General features: G+C 40.2%; 1 protein-coding gene across 1 annotated transcript in view; it reads left to right on the top strand.

Annotated features, from left to right (window-relative positions):
• The window catches only part of GLIS3 (GLIS family zinc finger 3), a 169,795-nt gene that overhangs the window by 132,551 nt on the left and 16,111 nt on the right, over window positions 1–21,133 (top strand). The window contains exons 6-7 of the mRNA XM_040578861.1: window positions 753–894; window positions 10,345–10,507. Of these exons, the coding sequence (XP_040434795.1) occupies window positions 753–894; window positions 10,345–10,507 (305 nt within the window). The remainder of the gene's footprint in view (window positions 1–752; window positions 895–10,344; window positions 10,508–21,133) is intronic.

A 21,133-nucleotide genomic window follows, 5' to 3' on the forward strand; every position in this document is an offset into this window, starting at 1 on the left:
GGCAGAGTGAAATTTCTGCTGGATCACCCAGATAAACAGACTTTCTGTTGATGGATCAGGTACCAGCCAAGTGGCCATGCACGCAGCTGGGATTAGTGGCAGTGGTGGAGTACTGACTTTCACATCAGTTCACCCATAATGTGAAAGAAATGCAATCCTAGTTACTTTAACAATGTGGTCACAAGAAAACTTTGGTCCATATAAAGTGGTACCACTTCCATCCTGACCATCTTGAGTGATACCAGCCCTGGCTGCTTGCTGCCAGTTGCTTGTTTCCAGTGCCACAGCACCTTTGCTTTTCTCATCCTTCAGTGAGCCGGTTCAGGGCACTAAACTAGAAGGAAAATACTTATATTTTTTTTTGTAGCCTTCTGCTGATACGACACATCAGACAATTGATAAATCTCCATTATCCATTAATCAGGACACTTCTCTCTTTTACAGTGTATGACAAGAGAACACACTTAAGTCCATCTGTCCAAGGTCCTGTCAGTACAAGTAGCCCTTGTCCTGAGTATAGTCTTATTAAGCATCTGGAAGAGTTTCCTTCTTCAGATTCGAAAAATGCCTGCTATAATGGAAGGTTTAGCCAGGATTTAAAAGAGAAGAATTCTGCTTCTGCTCCTTTTCTTTCTCTAACCTCTCAACATTTCTGCATGATAAATTTTCAGTGTCCTGAGGGGTTTTGTGATTTATTTCCATTTTTTGTCCATGTTATAATAATTTCTCCTTTTTTATCTCTTGTGTTTCAGTTGCAATCAAGCTCAGAACTTGGCCAGGACATCCTGAATGACTGCCTTGCAATCCAGCCCCTACAGCCAGCCCCATTACTGCATGATGCTGCAGATAATACCCCGGGACACAGCCCAGGGTCTGCTCATGGTATTTACCCAGGTATAGAAAAGACAGATAAACAGGCTGCTATTTTATTGCTCACTTAAGATTAGGATAATTTTGTAGTGTATGTTGTACTTTGCAGAGTAGGATGTACTCTGAAATCTCTATCTATCTCATGAGGAGGACAGAACCTGCAAAGTAATATAAAAAGATAGATTTTTAACAGACTCTTACACTTTTTGAAGGGAGGCAGGACAAACCATATTTTATCCATGAAAAGAGCAGTGGTTTTGCTCTATAGGCATTTGACTTCTGCTAGAAATTCACTTGTACCATTACTTGCAGACTTCTTGAATACATTAAGCTTCATTGAAAATCAGAGTATTTTTCCTCTTCCTTACTCATAGATCACCTATCAGTTTTCCAATGGATCTACAGTAATGAACTTAAATGCTGCATTATGAGCTCTCATATTATGACTGTAAATACACTAATAAGCTATAAATATGCCGTTGATGCTATAAATGTGATTATCCTGTTTTATTGTTTCAGTTAAGTATCTTGAGATTTTCATATTAAAATACCTAACTGTCATACCTGGCAAAATGTAAAATTGCTGTTTACATTTCAGCTAAGTTTGAAACATTTGACAAATTAAGAGTGATAATACATCTCAAAGCTCAAGACAATGATGGGCAGTATGTTAACATTTTTGAACGCAGGATGTCTGTATTTAAATTTCAGGCAGAATGCATTAAGTCTTCTAGCAGTTCAACTTTTAATTGAGAACGAGATGTAGGAAGCAAAAGAATTGGCTGAATGTTATATGTAGTGCTGAAAATGACCTTACATGTAGTGGCCACTTCAGTTAAGTGGTTCTGTTTTACTGCGAGGCTTGTAAACCTATGAATTCTATGATACATCTTTGTCAAGGCTGTTGTGAGCTACACACAAATTGGTGGTGATGTAGGTTTATATGACAAAAATCAGGACATTTAAAGCTGTGATTGACTGTATCCTAATTTATAAAATACTTGGTATTGTATGCTGTTAACTTTTAAATGCTTTCATCTGAGTGTAGCACCTGTTTTTTGAAAGCTAAAGGAAATTTCAGGTTTTGTGATCAGGTCAGAAAAAGATCTGATTTTGGCCAGAGAACCTCTAGCAATGTTGGGTTGGTTACAGTTGCTTATTTTATGTTATACTTTGACAGGGAGTTGGAAATTTAAAAGACTTTATTGGCATTACCCACTGTAATGCACAAACCTGAGAAAGAGAAAAAGACTTCACTTTCCCTTTTCAAGTCCCTAGATAGGATGAAAAAATTCCTAAAGTTGAAAAAATCATAAATAATGCAATTAAAAAAATATTTTTACTGTGCTGTTTGGTTAAAATTTGACCATTCCATATTTAAGAATAAACTGGAATGTGCCATACTTTTATAAATAGTTACTGTCACACTTTGCTCTGCTCCAGAACAAGTGAACGATATTACTAAAGCTTGTAAAGTGCTTTGTTTTCTTTGCAAGTTGGAAAATAAAATTACATCAGGAAAGTTACAGAAGGTTTGGCAATTTTAAGTGTATTTTAAATAATTATGCTCCAGTACTGTGAAACTTTGACCTAACTACTTTTATGCCTATGACTTAAGATGTGCTTTACTTAAGTAACACTTTTCCTTGTGTGGGGTTTTTTCTCCAATGAAATAGTACTGAGCTAAGTGCTCTTACACACATAGTAACAAAGAATTTATTCCCAAAGTAGTTTATATCTAAGATAACGTTAGGGCAGTAGGTAGATACAACAGGCAGGTAGAGGACAGAGGACTCATACAGGAAAAATGAAAGAAGTTTATTAAAGCAATCAACCCAGTGAGTGAGGTCCCAGACCATCAGGCACCACAGGCAGTGTGAGAGATGTCTGAAGAAAAAAGCAGTCTGTTAATGTTAACAGCCTTGGTAAGTAGTTACAGTCGTTAACGGGAGAAAAAAAAAATGCCAAGGAAGAACTGAGGTATAGATGGCCATTGCAGTGAAAAAGAGTTGTGTTTGATACATAGGGAATGGATGCAAAAGAGGAGGTCACGTAGGGTAACCAACAATCAAGAGAATCTGTGTTGTCACCGTTTTGGCTGAATTTAACTATGGTAGACATATTCAGAATTCCTGCTAAATCTGATGTATTACCAGGTAGGACCATATACACACTGCAGGAGGCTGAAAAGTGTTAATATTACTATGTTATCTATTTTAAGGAGGATAGTTTATTTCCCTTCAGACTTGTCCTTTTATTCACCAGTTTTACTTCTAAGTTTATAATTTCCAGATTCAGACAGCTTAATGGTTGTCCAAAAATTGACTTAATGGTTAGGTTCACATTGTGAAGAAGAGAACATTTACTACTGAATTAGTACAAACATTGTAAGTAACAAGGCAATTGCACCATTTATAGTTGCTTTCTTCATGACAAAACAGAAATTCAGAAACTGCAATACACTGAAAGAAAATCATCTGTCTTGAAAGTCAGGGATGTGATGTAAAGATGTCATGGCAGGAACAATTTTAAATCCTAATCCAGACCCCACTTTATTGCTTCAGGGATTTAATTATTTCTTAATCTCAGAAACTACAGGTGCTTCCAGGGTGGCCACCTTACTCAACTAATAATCAGTCCAGCTGCCCATCATTGCAAGTATCCAGCAAGAAGACTAGAAAAAGTTTTATCATGTCCAGCTCAGAGAAGAGATCAAAGAATGTTCAAGAATTAGAACCACACACCTTTTCTTATTAAAATATAGGCTGCATTGGGTATATAGAATCATAGAATGATTTGGGTTGGAAGGAACTGGACCTTAAAGTTTATACAGTTCCAACCCCCCAGCCATGGGCAGGGACACCTTCCACTAGCCCAGGTTGCTTAAAGCCCCGTCCAGCCTGGCCTTGAGCCCTTCCAGGAACAGGGCGTCCACAGTTCTTTGAGCAGCCTGTTCCACTGCCTCACCACCCTCATAGAGAAGAATTTCTTCCTAACATCCAATCTAAATCTACCCTCTTTCAGTTTAAAGCCATTCCCCCTTGTCCTGTCACTACATGCTCTCGTAAAAAGTCACTGTCCAGCTTTCCTGAAGGCTCCCTTTAAGTACTAGAAGGCTGCTATAACATCTCCCTGGAGCATTATTTTCTCCAGGCTGAAAACCCCATTCTCTCAGTCTGTCTGGAGAGTGCTCCAGCCCTCTGATCATCTTTGCAGCCTCCTCTGGACTCAGTCTAACAAGTCTATGTCCTTATGTTGGGGGCCTCAGAGCTGAACGCACATCCCACTGAAGCACTGGCTTTTCTGTGCTCAGGGTGTCACAGCTCTGTGCCCTGCCCAATGGGGCAGCCAGGGGGGCTCTGCTGGTGCCCATGGGCAATGTCAGGCGCTGCATTGCCCACCTGCCCATGGAGGGACTGGCTCCTGCTCCCTGCTCCCCACTCCCTGCTCTGGCGCTGCTGTTGTGCTGGCATTGACACCCCATGTCTCCTTCTCACAGCGGCCTTACTTGGGAATTGGGGATTCCTCCCTTTTCATTTTAAAGATGAAGATAATTTTATGCCATGAAAGAGTGCCTGAAAAGTTCCCAAGGTGGAAGTTGCTGGTTGAGGTGGTCTCTCACCCTGTCCTCTTCACACGCATCCCTGTGCCTGGGTGCTTGACGGGCTGTAAGCACAATCACCATTACCTGCTTCTTGCACAGTTACCTTTGGCATTGGGAAAATACTCAGTGCTGACTTTATTTTCTGCAACAATGTTGTACCACCTGTAATTTGTGTGCCTAGAATTATGCCACAGATTTTTAAAGGAAGCGGTGCTAGATGGGCATTTTGTAGAGGCCCAACTGCAGGTGCCCAGTTTGGGGAGACCATGTGCTCAGTTTGCAGGTGCCTAAAAGCAGGCTGGGGCAGCTGGTGGTCAGGGCTCAAATTCTAGGTGCTCTTGCAAAATAGCAAGAACTGGTCCAGAAGTGAAGTGAGGCTCCAGTGCTGGTGGCAGCATTATGGGCAGGCAGGGGAGCCAGCTTCTGGAGAAAGGCAAGGGTGGGCGCAGCAACTCTCCTGCCATGGGCATCCTGCATTTGGGAAAGGAGGAACATGCGCAGAGCACTGGGGATACGCTGCAAAGGTGGCATCAGTGCTTCAATGAAGATTTTCACAGGCAGAGACTAGGCACAGAAATAGCTGGAAGTCCTACCCAGACCCTGTGTTAGAAGTACCTCTCTGTTAGATGCACCTCCACATAAGACCTGGAAGCTGTAGCTGTAGCTCAAGCCAGCTGAGTGTGCAGTATGGTACATGGGGCTGAATTCTTTGAAAAATCAGTTTTGTCCTTAGACTAGTGTCTCAGTGGGTCATGCAAGCATTTTATATTTTTTTCTCTGTGCTTAGTAATTTGTGTGTGTGATAAATGGAGTGGTATCCCCTGGTGTCACAGAATTGTGCAAATATCTTGGGTAGCAATTGGGAGGCTTTTAGCAAGCATCATTTTACCATTTTTATCAGAGGCCTATAACTACCTATAAACTAACTCTGATATTTTTATTCTAACTCGGCTGGCAATTCTTCAATTACTTTCTAAATTTTCTTCTCCTATTTTCTGACCTGTGGAGTAGGGGAAAAAGATTATTCGTAGATGGTGTGGTGTCTTAGGATGTTTTTTCACATATGGAAGATATTTACCAAAGAACCCACTTTATGTTCTAAATGTTTAGATTTCTAAATATTTGAGGCAAGGGATCTCAAAAGACAGACACTGATTAAACAGATCTCCAAATAAAGAAGCTGGATTACTGTACAAAGTGCTTTCCTAGACTTGTTTTCTTCTTCTGCCCAAATGTCTTGAGTGGGTGGACTTTGTAAACCCTTCAGCTTTTTAGGTGCCTCCAGTACTTGGATGCCTCCAGTATCTCTGACCTGCCTGCACAACATCTGAAGAAAGATACAGAGACCATCAGTGCAGATGGTCCATGCAACAGACCCACTTTGGAGGCTTATTATCTTCATCATGGGATTTTGTCTCCTACTCTATTTCTTACATGATTACTTCTCAAGTTCCATGCACACTGGAGTCTTCAGATTTACAGATGAGCTGGGCAGGATCAAGGCAACAGAGACAGCATGTTTTACATTTGCTGGGCTTACCATTTATGGCTCAACACAGCACATGTCCTCATATTCCTGGCCACAAAATCCTGCAGGGAAGTATGGGCTCCCTAGAGGAGGTGAGAGGCAAGAATTCATGGAGGTGATGCTCCCAACTGCAAAACAGATTTTTCCTTCTCGGCTAGTAAATTGCTTGTTTACAAGATATGCATAAATATTCCTTACAGAAATGGAAGGTTAAGTATAGTAATTAAGAAAAATTGACTGAGTTACAAAATGAAATCTTCACACTGTTTTATTCTATATGGAAAGAATTCTCAGCCGTACTCCAAATTCGTGCCTGCAGTGGTAAGAGAAGAGGTATTTTTGGGCAGAAATAGATTGACAAGAGTGCTGATTTGACAGTTATAAATCCAACAAAGTAAATTATACCATTGTTAGTAATATGCAAAGGGGAGGATGATTCTTCTGCATTTAAAAATGTTCCATGATATTACAGGTTTCTGTCTCCATTAAAGAAAAAAGTATGCATTTTTACATATCTTTTTTAAATGCTACTTTTCTGTCTTTTTTTAAAAAAGGAACCATATTCAGAATCAGCTTTTTCTCTTCCAACCACCTAATTTGTTCCTATTGCTTTATGAGAATGCATGTGAATTTAGCTTCTCATTGAGAAGCCTTTACAGAGATATTTTCATGGAAAATACTTATGTGTTGATAAATTGATTTGTGGTGAGCCTCCAGAAATGAAAACATGGATCCTCCTTTTCTGTGACTGTAACTCTGTGGGTGTAACTCAATCCAATGTTCACATTCAGGACTAAGATGTTTTATCCATCTTGTAAATCATGGTGTAGCTTGGGCTTTTCAAGGGACACAGAGGAGCAGTATCAGCAGTTCTTTGTTTTGTGTTTTTCTGTTGTTTTTTGTGTGGGTTTTTTTTTCAGAATATCTGAATCTTTTGAAAATTACTTAAAGTGTATTTTCTCTTGTATTGATAGAAAAGCCTTGTTGTAGGAGCCTTTTTGTAAAGTGATATTTGCACTTAATTCTGCATCTTTCTGTGTGTACCTACCTGGTGGTGGTATATTGGAGTCAGTGAGTATGCTGGTTGCTGTGAACGTTTGTTCAGGTTTATACCGTTCAAATCAGGTGTTTAATGGGATCAGGCACTGCAAAGACATTCTTTGTGTGGATATTTCCTGCCAACAGTTTGAGCAAGCAACTCACATTTAACAGCTAAACCACTAGAAAACCTTGCCGCACACACAGCTCCCAAGAAGAAGTAATCAAGTTATCTAGCAGTTTCTTACATAGTGTCCAAAGTTTTCTGTCAGTCTCTTAAGACTATCTCTGCTAGGGAAATGTACCTGTCACTGACAGTATTTGTTGACTGCCGTAGTCTGTAGACTGCCAGTGGCTGACAATGTTTCCCTTCAACTGGTATTTGAAAGATTCAGGTAGTAGCTTGGACCAATGCCATGTCTACACTAAGAAGTTTTACTAGTAGCATTTCCACTGGGAAGCAGCGGCCAGCCCTGTAATTTCACTTCACTGGGTGTGCCCACCGAGGTGCTTTTGTCAGCACAGTACCTCTGTGTGGCACAGACACTGCCCGTCCGTCTTACGTGGTCTCCCACACCATCATTTGTGGTGCTACTGTTGGAGGCTTCATTACCAGGCACTGCGGGAGCCCAGCTACACTCCTCTATCATGCTGTGATCATTTAACGTATCCTCTGTACAGTATGTATGCTTTTTCTTCCTTAAATATCCTACCTGCCCCTCTAGTCCCTGCCATAGTTAGCTCTTACTTTACACTGTGTACTGTCTCTTCATCAGAAACAGAAAAAATGTAGAGAGAAATTGCTGGGAAACCTAGCCAAAAGGTACTATAATAGCAGATACTGCTGTGATGGTAAATATTGTGGTGGGCTTCAGGTTGCTCTAGTTCAGAGAAAAGACAGATGAGGTTGCCCATGCCTGGCTGCAGATAACCTGTTCCCAGGGACAGAGTCACCAGGTCTTGGACGGTGCTGTGGGAACCTGTGCTACCACTGCAGCCTGGACCAGCTAGAAATGTGCAAGCACAACTTAGGAAGTATTTGCCTGAAATGCTTATCATGGTTGGGGCAGAGAACAGCTATGACAGGGAAAACCAACTTTTACTACCTTTATGCTGGAAACACGGTCATACTCCAGCCTTTTTACTCCTGTTCAAACACAGCTTTGAATAAATTTGGTTTAGATCACAGTATTGGAAAAGTTAAGTTATTTTATTTTCTTACACATTTTAATGTTTTTTTCCATGGAAAACTGCAAGTTACCCTTTTTTTGCAAGGAATAATATAAATAGTCTCTGTTTTTATTTAGGTAATCAGGGTTTTCCTTTACAGTGTACTGATTTGTTGAATATTCTTTCTGCTTATTCTGCTGCAATGTGCATTTGGGGTTGGTTTTTTTCAGTATTTTCTTTCACACTGCATGTAAGCATAAAATAATAATTTCAAAAGGTCATTCCTTTGTTTTCCCTTCTGAATTTGTCTTGATGCTACTCTGAGAGATTGGTGTGGAGAGAGTGATTTTTGGGGTGCATGAGCAAAGTGAAAAAACAACAAAAGCTACCTTTATCTGTCTTAGGGGGTGTCTTCCTCAACCCTTTCTTAGTGAGTTATGCTGCTAGCTTAAGTGATGTCTCATCTCCCTGTGGGATCTTCATCCTCTGTATCTCTCTTAAGGTTTGGGATGCCTTCTACTGTCAGATGTTTGTTGTCACTTGGATTGCGATTAGAAGGCTCTGGTCCATATGAGAATTAGCAAACAGAGGCTAGTGCCAAGGGCAGCCACAGGCTTTTTTGTTGGTCCTCCTGGATGTGTGATAGGGCAGCCTCCATTCCATCAGCTTTGCCCACCAGTGTGGCTCATGCAACTTTCCCTAAGCTTTGACATTACCTCTGCAGCATCTTTATTAGGTGGGTTTGTTCACAGAGTGGTTTCCTATCTATCATCTTGCACTGTCTGTGATCACCAGCTGAAAGATGTCTAGGACTGCTCTTTAATGAGGCTACAGTATAATTAAACTCCTGAACCTTTCCTTAAGTCTGCCTTAGCCCGGTGAATATCTAGTGTGTCACAAAGGCTGTTGTGGGAATCAATAGAGGCTTTCCAGAAACAGGCTGAGGACTTGGGAGATGACTTTTTACCCTTTTGGTCTTGGATAGCAACATTTAAACTTGTAACCTGTGAAATCATTTTCTTGAAGACAGATCTAAGGTGGGGTTACTCCTAAAGCAGTGTTTGTTCTGCTAGGACTGCAGCAGCCATGCAGGTATTTTAGTCTAGAGCGGTCTTCTACCAATGACAATGCCCTTTGGGGAACCGGTTTGAATTCTAGGATTTTATAAATTAATTTGAATCATTTTCTCCAACATATTCACTAAAACAACACATGTTTTTTAGGTAGAATTTTATTCTGTAAACTAGGTCTAAACAATACTTTTTATAAAGAAACTGGAAGACATGACAACCGGTGAGAGATCATTTTCATATGGTAGACAGCCTATCTAGTTTATTCTCAGAGTTCATAAATATTTAAGAGCATGTATTTGGCTGCCTTTCAACATCAACGTAAGCTACCTGACACAGATGTCACTAAAAATAATTAAGAAACGGGATTTTACGAGGGATTTGGTAATCAGTTACCTTCTGGCTGCCTGATTTCTAGAACTTCTGAAAATGAGGTTACAGGATCTGGGGTCAACTAATGAGGACATTTGGAGGGAGTCCTGTATTGATTTTTTTTTAATCATCTAGAACCTTTCCTTATTTGGAATGTACATAAGAGCTGCGTCACAGAAAATTATGAAACTATTAATGCTGGTTTAAAATTTTTGTGTGCATTATTGGGTAGGCTGGGGGCATTAATAGCAATATTTGAGTTTGGGTTGACCTCTTCAAGAAATCTGGGATTTTTACAGCTGAGAGGAAAATGTAGAAAATATTTTACTGTTTATGAAACTGTGCTTTGTGTTCACTAGCTTTAAAAATATGTATCTTAGGAAGTATTTGACACCTCTTCTACAACAGGAAGCTATAGAATATTTGCAGCCTTATTCAGACAAAATTCCCAAGACAAGGAGCACAGCTATGTCACGCCTGTTTTGTAGAAATGTCATTTGGGAGCAGCAAAGATTATTTTTTATGTGGGTTTTTTTATTTCTTCCCTTTGGACAGAAAACATTTGAGAAAAACCGGTTAGTTTCTAACAATTGGCACTATAGCTTTACGGGTGGTATTACCCGTTAGCATTTGGTCAGTTATCAATGCTATCACCTGCCTGATGAGGGTTATTTCTCTCCTTTTGCTTTCAGTGGCCATGTTCCCCAGTACACAGACAATTCAAAGTGGAACAGCAACTGGGGCAGTGTCCTTGTCTCATCCCAGCAGCCACCTTTCCTCAGGACATAACGTACAGGGTACTCCTCTCCGTCCAACCCACCAGTTACCTCTTCTCTCAGCTGTGGACTCAGAGAGGTAAGACCAGCCCCTGCTTTTCCCATGCTGAGCCTGGGGCAGGACTGCCTTCAGAGCTGCCAGGATGTGTGGGAACTGAATTGTTGGTGTGCAGAAAGTCTCTGGTGGCAGCCCCTGGGTAACAGTTGCTCTGGGTATGGGTTTACCAGGGGAAGGAGGGGTGAAAGGGACCCTGTTATCCAGGCCTGGGCAGGGAGGCTTTCCAACCATCTCCATTTCAGGGACTTCTTCCAATCCCCTCTTTATGTCCACCAATGGCCTGACCAAAGAAAGTCATACTGACTGGGACACTAAAACTTCAGAGCAGCCCAGACGTGCCTTAGAGAATGGGGGCCCTGAGATTCATGTTTCTCTGCATGTGGTAGGAAAGCCATATTCTGTCAATATTCTCTCAACACTATTTCTACAGGAGCTTTGCTTTTGTTTTCCTTGACATTTTTATTAAGACCAATAGGTAAAGAAAGAATCTTTAAATCACTGGTTTGAAAGCTTGATTTATACTGAGGATTTATTTTATGCTGTCTAGGTACAAACACTTTGACCATTGCTATTTCCATTTTAGATATTTCAGGAATGTGAAAGCAGATTACTTGGAAGTGAATTATTTTCAGCAATCTTTGTAATTGTTTATATAGTGTATGGTATTATAGATTTCCACTTAGTTCATTGAACCAGAAGTCTACCAGATCGCAAAACTGAAGAGGCTTAACCAAATAGATAGTCAGTAGAAAAGTGGAAAGATACACCATTACACAACATACTGAATTCTTACTCTATGTATATGGATGCATAAACATTATTTTGTTCATCTGCCTATGTTTCAGTGCTCTAAATGATAAATTGCTGTATTTCCTTAATGTATTTAAAAATATTTAATTTCCTTGAGTAACAGAAATGCTAGTAATTTGGAGAGCACAAAGTGCCCAATTATAAACCTGAAAAGAACATTCACTAGATTATAATTACTGATAAGCAAGCATAGTTTCTTTGGAGGAAAGCAGTACTCACTCTCCCTTGTATCAGGAACATGGAAGAACATGATAGCTCAGGGAATTGACAACAGGTGTGAAAGCAGTTTGTGATTTCAGACTGAACATGTGAATTCAGGCAGTTCTGGAGCAACTGGAAATTGTTGAGATTTTTGTGCGCGACTCTAAGATGAAACTTGTGATCATTGGGAACTCATCTCATGGTTCATTTCTTCCTCTCCATTCCTGGCCAAACAGTCTTGAACTTTTTCCCTTGCCCTGGCAAACTCTGGGGCTGCCCATGCTCTCTTGCCTGACCCAGAGGCTTTTCCTTCCTGGTATAGTTTTCTCTCCAGTGCCTGAAGTGTCTAGCCTCCATACCCAGCAATTGCCTGACATGACAGGCAGGGACAGGTCAATAGTTACTACAGGTATAAATTAAATGCTGACAGTTATTTTTCCCATTAGCCCATTTCTGTGGCAGTTACTAGTGTAGGACCATAGCAGACACATTTAGAGTGACTTACTTGTTGAGTCCTTGAATGCATTACTGACCTCAGGATACTACAGTACTCTACAGATTAACAGTAACAAAAAGCTAGTGCCATACGCTCCTTTCTCATACATCAACTGTATATACTATCTCTAAAAAGTCCTTAAGTGCTAATTCCCATACGTGGAACTACTTTGGATTTTTTTAAAAAAGGTGCCAGTATCTTCATTTAGGTAGTTTGACAAGTGGCAACTTAAATTCAGAAAACCACAAAGTATTACAGCAGTGTTGATTTGATTACAGAACATATAGTACAAATTAATGGAAATGTTTAGAAGAAAAACTGATGCAGAATCTGCATCTTGAATCTAATACAGTATACTTGCTGAGGGGCCCTTGAATAGATAGGCATCATTTGAACCACTTTGTGGGGTGATGATGGCTGTGAAAATGTGAACTGAACAAACCAACACTTCAGTATACAAAGTGCCAGAATTAGTGTCTTGGAAAGGTGTGAATCATCCTGTTTATCCCAATCTCATCACTGAGAGCACTGCAGGATTTAGGGGTGCAAGCAGGGGATTTGCTCCCCTCCATGCAGTGCGGTTCCCGACACACTGAGAGTACCTGGGGACATTCCAGAGCTAGGACTGGCTGACCAGCACTCGCTGCCGCAATAGCCTGCATTTGTTGCACTTGAAGCTGATCTAAGCTGGCCTGGCTGCTTTGGTGACTCTGAGGGCCAGTCGTATGCCCCTTCCAGTCTGGACAGCAGACTCAGGTTTGTGACAGAAGTGGAAGGAAATAAGCACTTTCCTTACATCTACAGGCACCATGGGATAGAGAAATAATTGGATGGCTTCTTTTGCACCTTTCTCCACCTAGATGATGGGAGGGAGAGTGTGGACTTCATTAAGCTTTATAAGTGCAAAAAACTGAAGCAAATGTGGGCCAGATCTTACACTGCCTTCATTCTGTGTACAAAACTCAATGTACACAGACAACAAGTCAGACAGAGAGTCTGGATCCAAGAGGAAAGTTAATTTATCTAAGGAGAGAACATGCATAATAAAAATGCAGATTTATGTTTGTTCCAGCTTTTTGATACTAATTTTCAGTGCTCCCCTAACATGAAATACTGCAACTGTTCAATGAAGGTACCAAATGGTAATGGTATCCAAAAGCACATGTATAAAACGGAATATGTACTTGGCTTCCTTTTCACTCATTTTTGTAATAAAGGAAGACATGGGCATTCAAGGAAGCTGAAAAAGCAGTCTAATTAAAACGCAGATTAAAAGTTTTGGTTTTATATGATATAGTTAACTTGTACAGCTCAGTGCCCCAAACTTGATGGTGCCAAATGCTTGAAATAATTTATTTTATTTTATTTTATTTTATTTTATTTTATTTTATTTTATTTTATTTTATTTTATTTTATTTTATTTTATTTTATTTTATTTTATTTTATTTTATTTTATTTTATTTTATTTTATTTTATTTTATTTTATTTTATTTTATTTTATTTTATTTTATTTTATTTTATTTTATTTTTAATTGCCCAACATACACATTTTGCTTTTAAGGCTTGCTTTTGTGCAAAAAGTAGCCTGTTAACCAATGTGAGATCAGAACAGAATTTTTCATTTGGACTTGGTGTTCCAGATGATTTTTCACCTTCCTGTGAACCAGAGCTAGTGGTATGTCCCTGAAGCATGACACATCCTGGCTTGACAGGAAATTCTAGAGACTAAAGCTGGAAAGAAGGGCTTCAGGCTGAACTGTTCAGTTTAGTATTACTGTAATACTATAAGAAGTTCTACAACAGTGCTTCTTTTTGCTTACTTGAGTGTGTGGTTATATTCCTTTTATGCTTTTGCTGTAAAATAATAAGTAGCTCCAAGCCAGACTTCCAGAAGCAAAAGCTTCTGAGTAGTTCTAACCAAGGATTTGAGGCATCCAGTCTTTGCATATTAGAAAGCCCCTTGTATGTAGCATCAAGAAGAAAGTCTCAAAGAAGAAATGCCTCAAAGAAAGTCTTTAGTTAAATATCTTAGCAGTGTGGTTTTGAAATCAGTACAGTAATTTCTTTCCAGGCATGGTGCACTTCAGAGGCTTGTCTGCTAAGCCATTATCACTTTTTGTTAGTGAGCAAATGACACATATAAGTGACAGACGCTAGAGTGGAGGGCAGCAGGTCTAACCCTGAACCTGAGCCATAAAGTCATAGAACCATTTAGGCTGGAAAAGATCTTTAACACCACTGAGTCCAGCTGTTAACCTAGAACTGCCAAATCCACCACTAGACCATGTCCCTAAGCACCATATCTGTGTGTCTTTTAAATATTATTTCCAGGTATGGTGACTCAACCACTTCCAACTCAGTCTGTTCCAATGCTTGACAACCCTTTCAGTGAATAATTTTTTTCTAATACCCAGTCTAAACCTCCCCTAGTGCAACTTGAGAACATTTGCTTTTGTCCTTTTGCTTGTTACCTGGGAGAAGAGACCAATACCCACCTCACTACAACGTCCTTTCACAGCCAGGCTAGCTTGGAATTTTTCTCCAGCCTGTTTCCATGCTTCTGTTTTTCAAAGGCACTCTTCTTTTCTTTGCATTTGCTAGAAACTGGGTTCTCTTAATACAACACAGCCAGAGAAAATGCTGAGATTTTAAATTTGTGTTTCTGTCCCCAAGGAATCTGTATATTGAGGTGTCTGCTTACAGCTTCCTTCCTTACATTTCACTTTAAACTCCACTTAAAATCTCTTTTCTTCTTCTCACCAAAGAGCATGTGGTCAGGTGGGATATTCTTTCTTCCTGCCATCCCTTCTTCAGTCTTGACGGACCACTGGTTTGATCTGAAATAGCTCTTCCTGTGATCCTGAAGCCTGAGCATGAAAAGGGGTTTTAGACACTTGTTAATGACTGAAATGAGGGATATAAAATTAAAGTCTACAGGCACATGTAATCTACTCCCCTGAAACACCATGGGGATAGAAACTTGCTGTGGAATCATTGCTGTGCCTGGTAAGTGCAAATTTGGGATGGACAAAGATTTTGTTTCGTGTGGGCCAAAATATTTCTGTTATTGGAGAAGGTTCCCTTCCTTTTTTAAAAAAAATCATTTGCAACAGAAAAAAATATTGGAGAGAAACATGTTATATCATAGGTAAGTAAAAATTTAGGGTTTTGTTATTTTGGTCAAATGAATGCATTCATGACTTTTGGGGAAAACATCTGATTTTTCAAAATTATGCTTGGCAAAAGTTATGCTTTCCTTGCAAGTGTTTTTTTTAAAAACCATGTTTATTTGATTGTCCTTGATAGCTAGCTGGACTAACCTACAGTGCAATAAGTTAGGTTATAGCGTACTGTGTTACAACAGAATGTTTCCCCCACTGACAGTGGACTGAGGAGCGGCAAACTCACTCACACACAGCATGAAGTGTGGAGCCACACCAAAATGTATGACCACAGTGGAATGACAGGGATGTTTAAAGCAGGGAACAGAGACAGCACCCTGGATTTTCTAAATTTGCCTAGAAATACAAAGGCAATCAAGAGGGAGCAAGCATAGATTGTTCCTCGCTTAATGTCAGAAAGTGCAGCACTGTACAGGACACTGCTGGAGACAGCAACCAGCTACAGGAAGCCTATGGTTTTGTATTCTGTTCAGCCAAAACTTCAACTGAAATGAGATGAAAGGCTGATCTGGCTGTGTCAACTACATAACATTTGGATATATGCCCAAACTGTTGCAGTCCAATAAAAATTATTAGAACTCAGCCAATTAACAGAGCAGCAACCCAATAAATCGTATTTCCAGATTGCTCAAAGAAAACTGTGACCTCTGAAGAATAAAAAAATCAACATTTTCAGCTTTTATGTTCCATTTCCATTTTGGAAGCATATTGAAAGCAGCCATAAGAATTAATGTTGTCTAAATGATGGCACATGCTTTACTTTTTAGTGCAAAGTTGAGAAAAAGCAGAGGATGAAGACATAGCTACATCCAACATACTTACATAGTTCCTATCTCAGTTAATTCCTGCTAGTAGCATTTTGTGCCATAGTGTAGCGTAGAGTAATGGTAGGTTAACTGTGTCTTCTCTTGCCTTGTTTATATGCAGCTGCAGTTTGCTTTCTTTTCAATGCATTTTAAATATAAATATTTAGTTGCAATGAAAATATTTTATTTGCTGTTGCCAAGCAAAGAAAATGTTTTCTTTACCTGCTACTATTACAACTATAGTACAATATGCTGTCATTATTTTTGTCATGCTCCTACTCCCTTGCAGAATTTATTGGAAACTGTAAAATAATTGGAATTAACCTTTTTCCCAGCAAACTACTAGTTGGGCAGAGTGAAACACAGAATTTAATGTAATATGAAATAATAATCTTTTGCTAGATTTAGCAAGAATCAACTTTTTTCCCTACAACTCTGAAACAGTACAAATAGGGAAAATGGAACTATATTAACCCTCTAGGGATATGAAACTGACAGAGCTGTTGTCCTGCAGCCCGAATGGTTATTTGGTATTTGGGTTCTTAACTTGATTTTTTCTGTTAAAATGAAGAATTGGTTGTATCAGACATTTTTGGTGTCATCTGGCTTATTTATCGAACGGCAATAAAAAGTCTTAAGTCCTGTTTCCTAGAATACATTAGCAGCTCTCAAAGATTTGGTAAAATTGATTCTCTTTGACTACAAAAAAAAAAAAAAGATGAGAGTAATTTTACCTTCACACTGTTTGGGTTTTTTTTTAAAGTAAGTTTGCCCTTACACTTATTTCTGGTGACTCAAGGTAATCTTTATACCCACATTTGAAAAGTGCTTTCTGATACCCTATGAATATGGCCACACAGGAGGGAGAATTTGAGAGAGGAAAGAAGATGCATCAGGGGTGATTCATGGTACCATTAGAGCTAAATACAATATTTCAGAAATTATATTTTAGATGCCAAATCAATGTGATTATAGATTTTTTAAATGACTCTACACAATTTTTGTCTGCATTTTGAAATTTGAACTCCTGGTGTTGCTTACTCTTTCCACTGTATGTATGTATGTGTACATATGTGTGCATATATAGCAATTAGATCAGCCACTTCTTCTGGATTTCCTCAAAAAGAAGATACGTCACTCCAGGTTTTCTTTGCTGTAGTGGTTCTCACTTCTGTCTTGCAATCCATCATTCCCCAGTTGTGCCCTCAAACTGACAGTCTCCCATCCTGCCTACCCTTCCTGTGCTCCTTGCTTACACAGGGTGAGGTTTCAAGCATTGAGGGAGGAGGACAGATCAGCAGAAGGCTCTGTTGTGCTGCCTTATGTTCTTTCTGTTGCCCTTTTCCTCATCTCCTGGGAAAAAAAGGCACGGAAAACTCAGCTTCTTGTTGCAGCTCTGAGATGCTGTTCTTTTTCAGATGGTGGTTAAGTGAAGCAGGCAGTGAGTCAATGGGAATTCCTTTCAAGATGGCACTGAAATCCATGAGAGACCTGGAATTTTTCTTGTCATGAACACGTTGGCTCCAGTCTTGGACCAAATTTCCTGCTTTCCCTTCTCCCTTTAGGAAGGGCAGCTGTCTACTTAGCTACAGAGAGCTCTCTGAAGGGGATGCAGCTGACAACTCGGGAAAGCATCAAGCAGTGGAGGTGGGAGAAGCCCACTGAGAGATTCCTGTATAAGTACAATGTCCCATATTGCTGGGCCAGTCATGTACTTCCATGAGCTTCCTGAGGCTGGGAGCATGAAATCAAATGAAAGACTGCCAGCTTAAAAGAACAACAGCCAAGATAATTCTGAGGCATTGAATCTTTCAAATTCCTGTGGAAAAAGGGGAGCACCATCAAAAAGCCATAGGTCAGGCAGAGCTTTGAATGGTAATTCTCTTCTTGCTTTCCTTGTTTCCAATCAGCTTGAACAGTGATAACTTGATATCACAATACTTGTCTCCACTGTCTTGGATTGCAATGGCAGTTCTGCTTGGTGGAATTTTAACAAAAAAGGATTTCTCTACCACCCACTTCTCAGTATTTTCTCCACCTACAAAATTAACCCCTTCGAGCCTTTAATGCCCAGACAATTCATCACAGCCAGTTCTTTAACCAAGGAGTCTTAAAGCACTTGACATAGGTGAAAAAACACCTTGTATATATTATCCTTGCTACAGAGACTTGAAAGGTTGTGTCCCTACCACATCAAAGACTCTTTTACAGGTGGCCAGCCGTGCTAAAACAAACTATATGAATAGTTATAAACGCTATATAAGTACACTATTTATTCTATATGACTGTACCTGTTAACTTTCCTCTTCCCTTCCTTTTCCACATATTGCTTAGATTGTGCCAGCTCCAGTCAACAAATACTAGAGCAAAATCTTTTTTCCATGTAGCCATGACTGGTACTGGTCATTAACAAAACCCCTATATATGTGCCATTTTAACTAATCTCATCAAAACAGGTAAGCTTTGCTAATTTTGCCGTCTATCTTGCTTGCTATCAAATCACAGAATCACAGAATGGTCAGGGTGAGATGGGACCACCAGAGATGACGCTCTGCTAAAGCAGGTTCTCCTAGAGCAGGTTGCATGGGATCATATCCAGGTGGGTTTTAAGTATCTCCAGGGAAGGAAACTCCACAGCCTCTCTGGGCAGCCTGTTCCAGTGCTCTGTCAGCCTCAAAGTAAACAAGTTCTTGCTCATGTTCAGATGGAACTTCTTGTGTTGCAGTTTGTGCCCACTGCCCTTTGTCCTGCCACTGGGCACTACTGACAAAAGCTAGCCCCACGCTCTTGACACTTCCATTTAAGATACTGTGGACACCAGTAAGATCCCCTCTCAGTCTTCCCTTCTCCATGCTGAAGAGGCCCAGCTCTCCCAGCCTTTCCTCATAAGGGAGACACTCCACTCCCCTCATCATCTTTGCAGCCCTCCACTGGGCCCTCTCCAGTAGCTCCCTGTCTCTCTTGAACTGGGGAACCCAGAACTGGACACAGCACTCCACACACAGCCTCACCGCGGCAGAGCAGAGGGCAAGGATAACCTCCCTGCCTCTGCTGGCCATGCTTCTCCTCACACACCCCAGGATCCCACTGGCCGCCTTGGCCACCAGGGCACACTGCTGGCTCATGGGCAACTTGCTGTTCACTAGAACTCCCAGATCCTTTTCCGCAGAGCTGCCTTCCCGCAGGTCAACCTCTATCCTCTACTTGGTGCATGAAGTTGTTCCGCCCCAGGTGCAGGACCCTACACTTGCCCTTGTTGAACTTCATGAGGTTCCTCTCCACCCAGCTCTCCAGCCTGTCCCGGTCCTGCTGAATGGCAGCGCAGCCTGCTGGGGTATCAGCCACTGCTCCCAGTTTAGTGTCATCAGCAAACTGGCTGAGGGTGCACTCTGTCCCTTTAACTACTCATTCCCCAGCAGGACACTTTTCCCTGGCTACTGTTGGAAAAGGGGAAACTACTTGATGGCTCCAGAAGCATTCCTGCTATGATTTTGTGTCCAGCAGGCATTAGGGGAAAGGCACCTTTCTGCAAATCTGGCTGATTCCTAATTGCATCGGCTCCAGGGCTTGACCACAATTCTTGATGGCAGTTTCCAAGTGGTTACAAGATGGTCCTGATTGTTTCCGGAACAAAATTAAATTTGAAGTACCCTCAGTAACACACTATTTGTTCAGGGACAAATCTGGACTGAGACAAGTCCAAGGGTTTTTTTGTTAGGCACAAGGGAGGTAAAAGTAGGTAACTATAGTCACCAATATAAGTAAGCCAGGGATTCATTAAGTGATTAATAAATCATAATAAAGGTCACTACAGTCTGCCAAAAAAGGAGTTCTGTCTGGCTATACAAAGCAGTGCATCATCATCATCATCAAAAATTTTCAATATTTTTAAAATAAAAGTATTATTATTATTGTTGTTGTTATTAAGAGGGCTTTTCAGATGTTAAAACCAATGTGAAATCTGTAAAACTGTGCTTCCACTGTAAGTTTTGAAAAAGATTTTCCCCGGTTGTTGGCTGCTGGTTAAAACAGTTTTTCAGAAATTAATATTCACAAATTAATTTTGAAAACACAGAGGATGATATCCCATGATTTTTTAAATAATAGTAGTAATAAAAGACTGTCTTAAAATCATGCAAAGTTGACACTTGCTATACTCCAAATTTAAGTTATGGATCTACCAGAAATATAGTAAATAGGTTTCAAATTAATTCATAATCACACAGATAATATGTGTCAGATACAGATTCTGAGCTTCAACATAAAAGATCTCAGGTGTCTTGGATTTAAATGCAGTTACAACCTGTCCAGAAGGTTGCAGTTCTGTAGCAGTTCTGTAGTGCTACTAGCGCTATTGCACCTTTTGTTGTATTGAGCTGAGCCCAGGCTGAGCTTTCATTTACTAATTGGATCCCATTGGTGAAGTGGGTAGTTGTTTGCTCATTGGGGGTGCAGACCAGAGCTCTTATAACCTCAACTTTCCACCTGCACAAATGTCTGTAGCACCTATTTGTAGTGTACTTTGAGGTACCCAATTTGAAGGAAATGTAGAAAAGTTAAACTTAAGAAGTCTGTAAAAGACCCTCATGTAATATCCTCAGAGTAGTGTGTCCTTGTAGTGCCAGTGCTTGGCAAAACATACCCCTGAAGTGAACAACCTCTGTGGCAGGTGCACCGCCAGGTTCAGTCTGAACTGTTCTCTTCTGCCAGATTTGTAAGTTTATGCTTTGATTCTAGATCAACATTTTGACGGGGTCAAACTCTGCCCAACTGTAAGTGGTTTACACTTGCCTTCATTTACATTGTATTGGCTTCAGATTGCTTTTTTTTTTTTTTTTTTTTAAATAGCTTTATGTAACAGAAAAAGATTTCTAGAACTTGAAACCTGAACCTAATATCTGACTCCGCAGTGTCCAATGACCAGAACTGACTGCTCACTTCCAGTAAGGAAGTACAGCTATTTATTGACAGATACAGATGATACAAAGCTTTCAATGAGACAGCTGGCAATGCCTCAGAAATCAGATCCCACATCAGGTCCTCCCATTAAGACTTAAGCACACCCACAGAAGTTAAAAGGAGTTTTCCATGATAAAGGTGCAATTAAAATTATTTTAATTTCTCAGTTGCCAAATCTAATGGTATGTCACCA

The sequence above is a fragment of the Falco naumanni genome, chromosome Z, assembly GCF_017639655.2.
Source record: "Falco naumanni isolate bFalNau1 chromosome Z, bFalNau1.pat, whole genome shotgun sequence".
NCBI classification, from domain to species: domain Eukaryota; kingdom Metazoa; phylum Chordata; class Aves; order Falconiformes; family Falconidae; genus Falco; species Falco naumanni.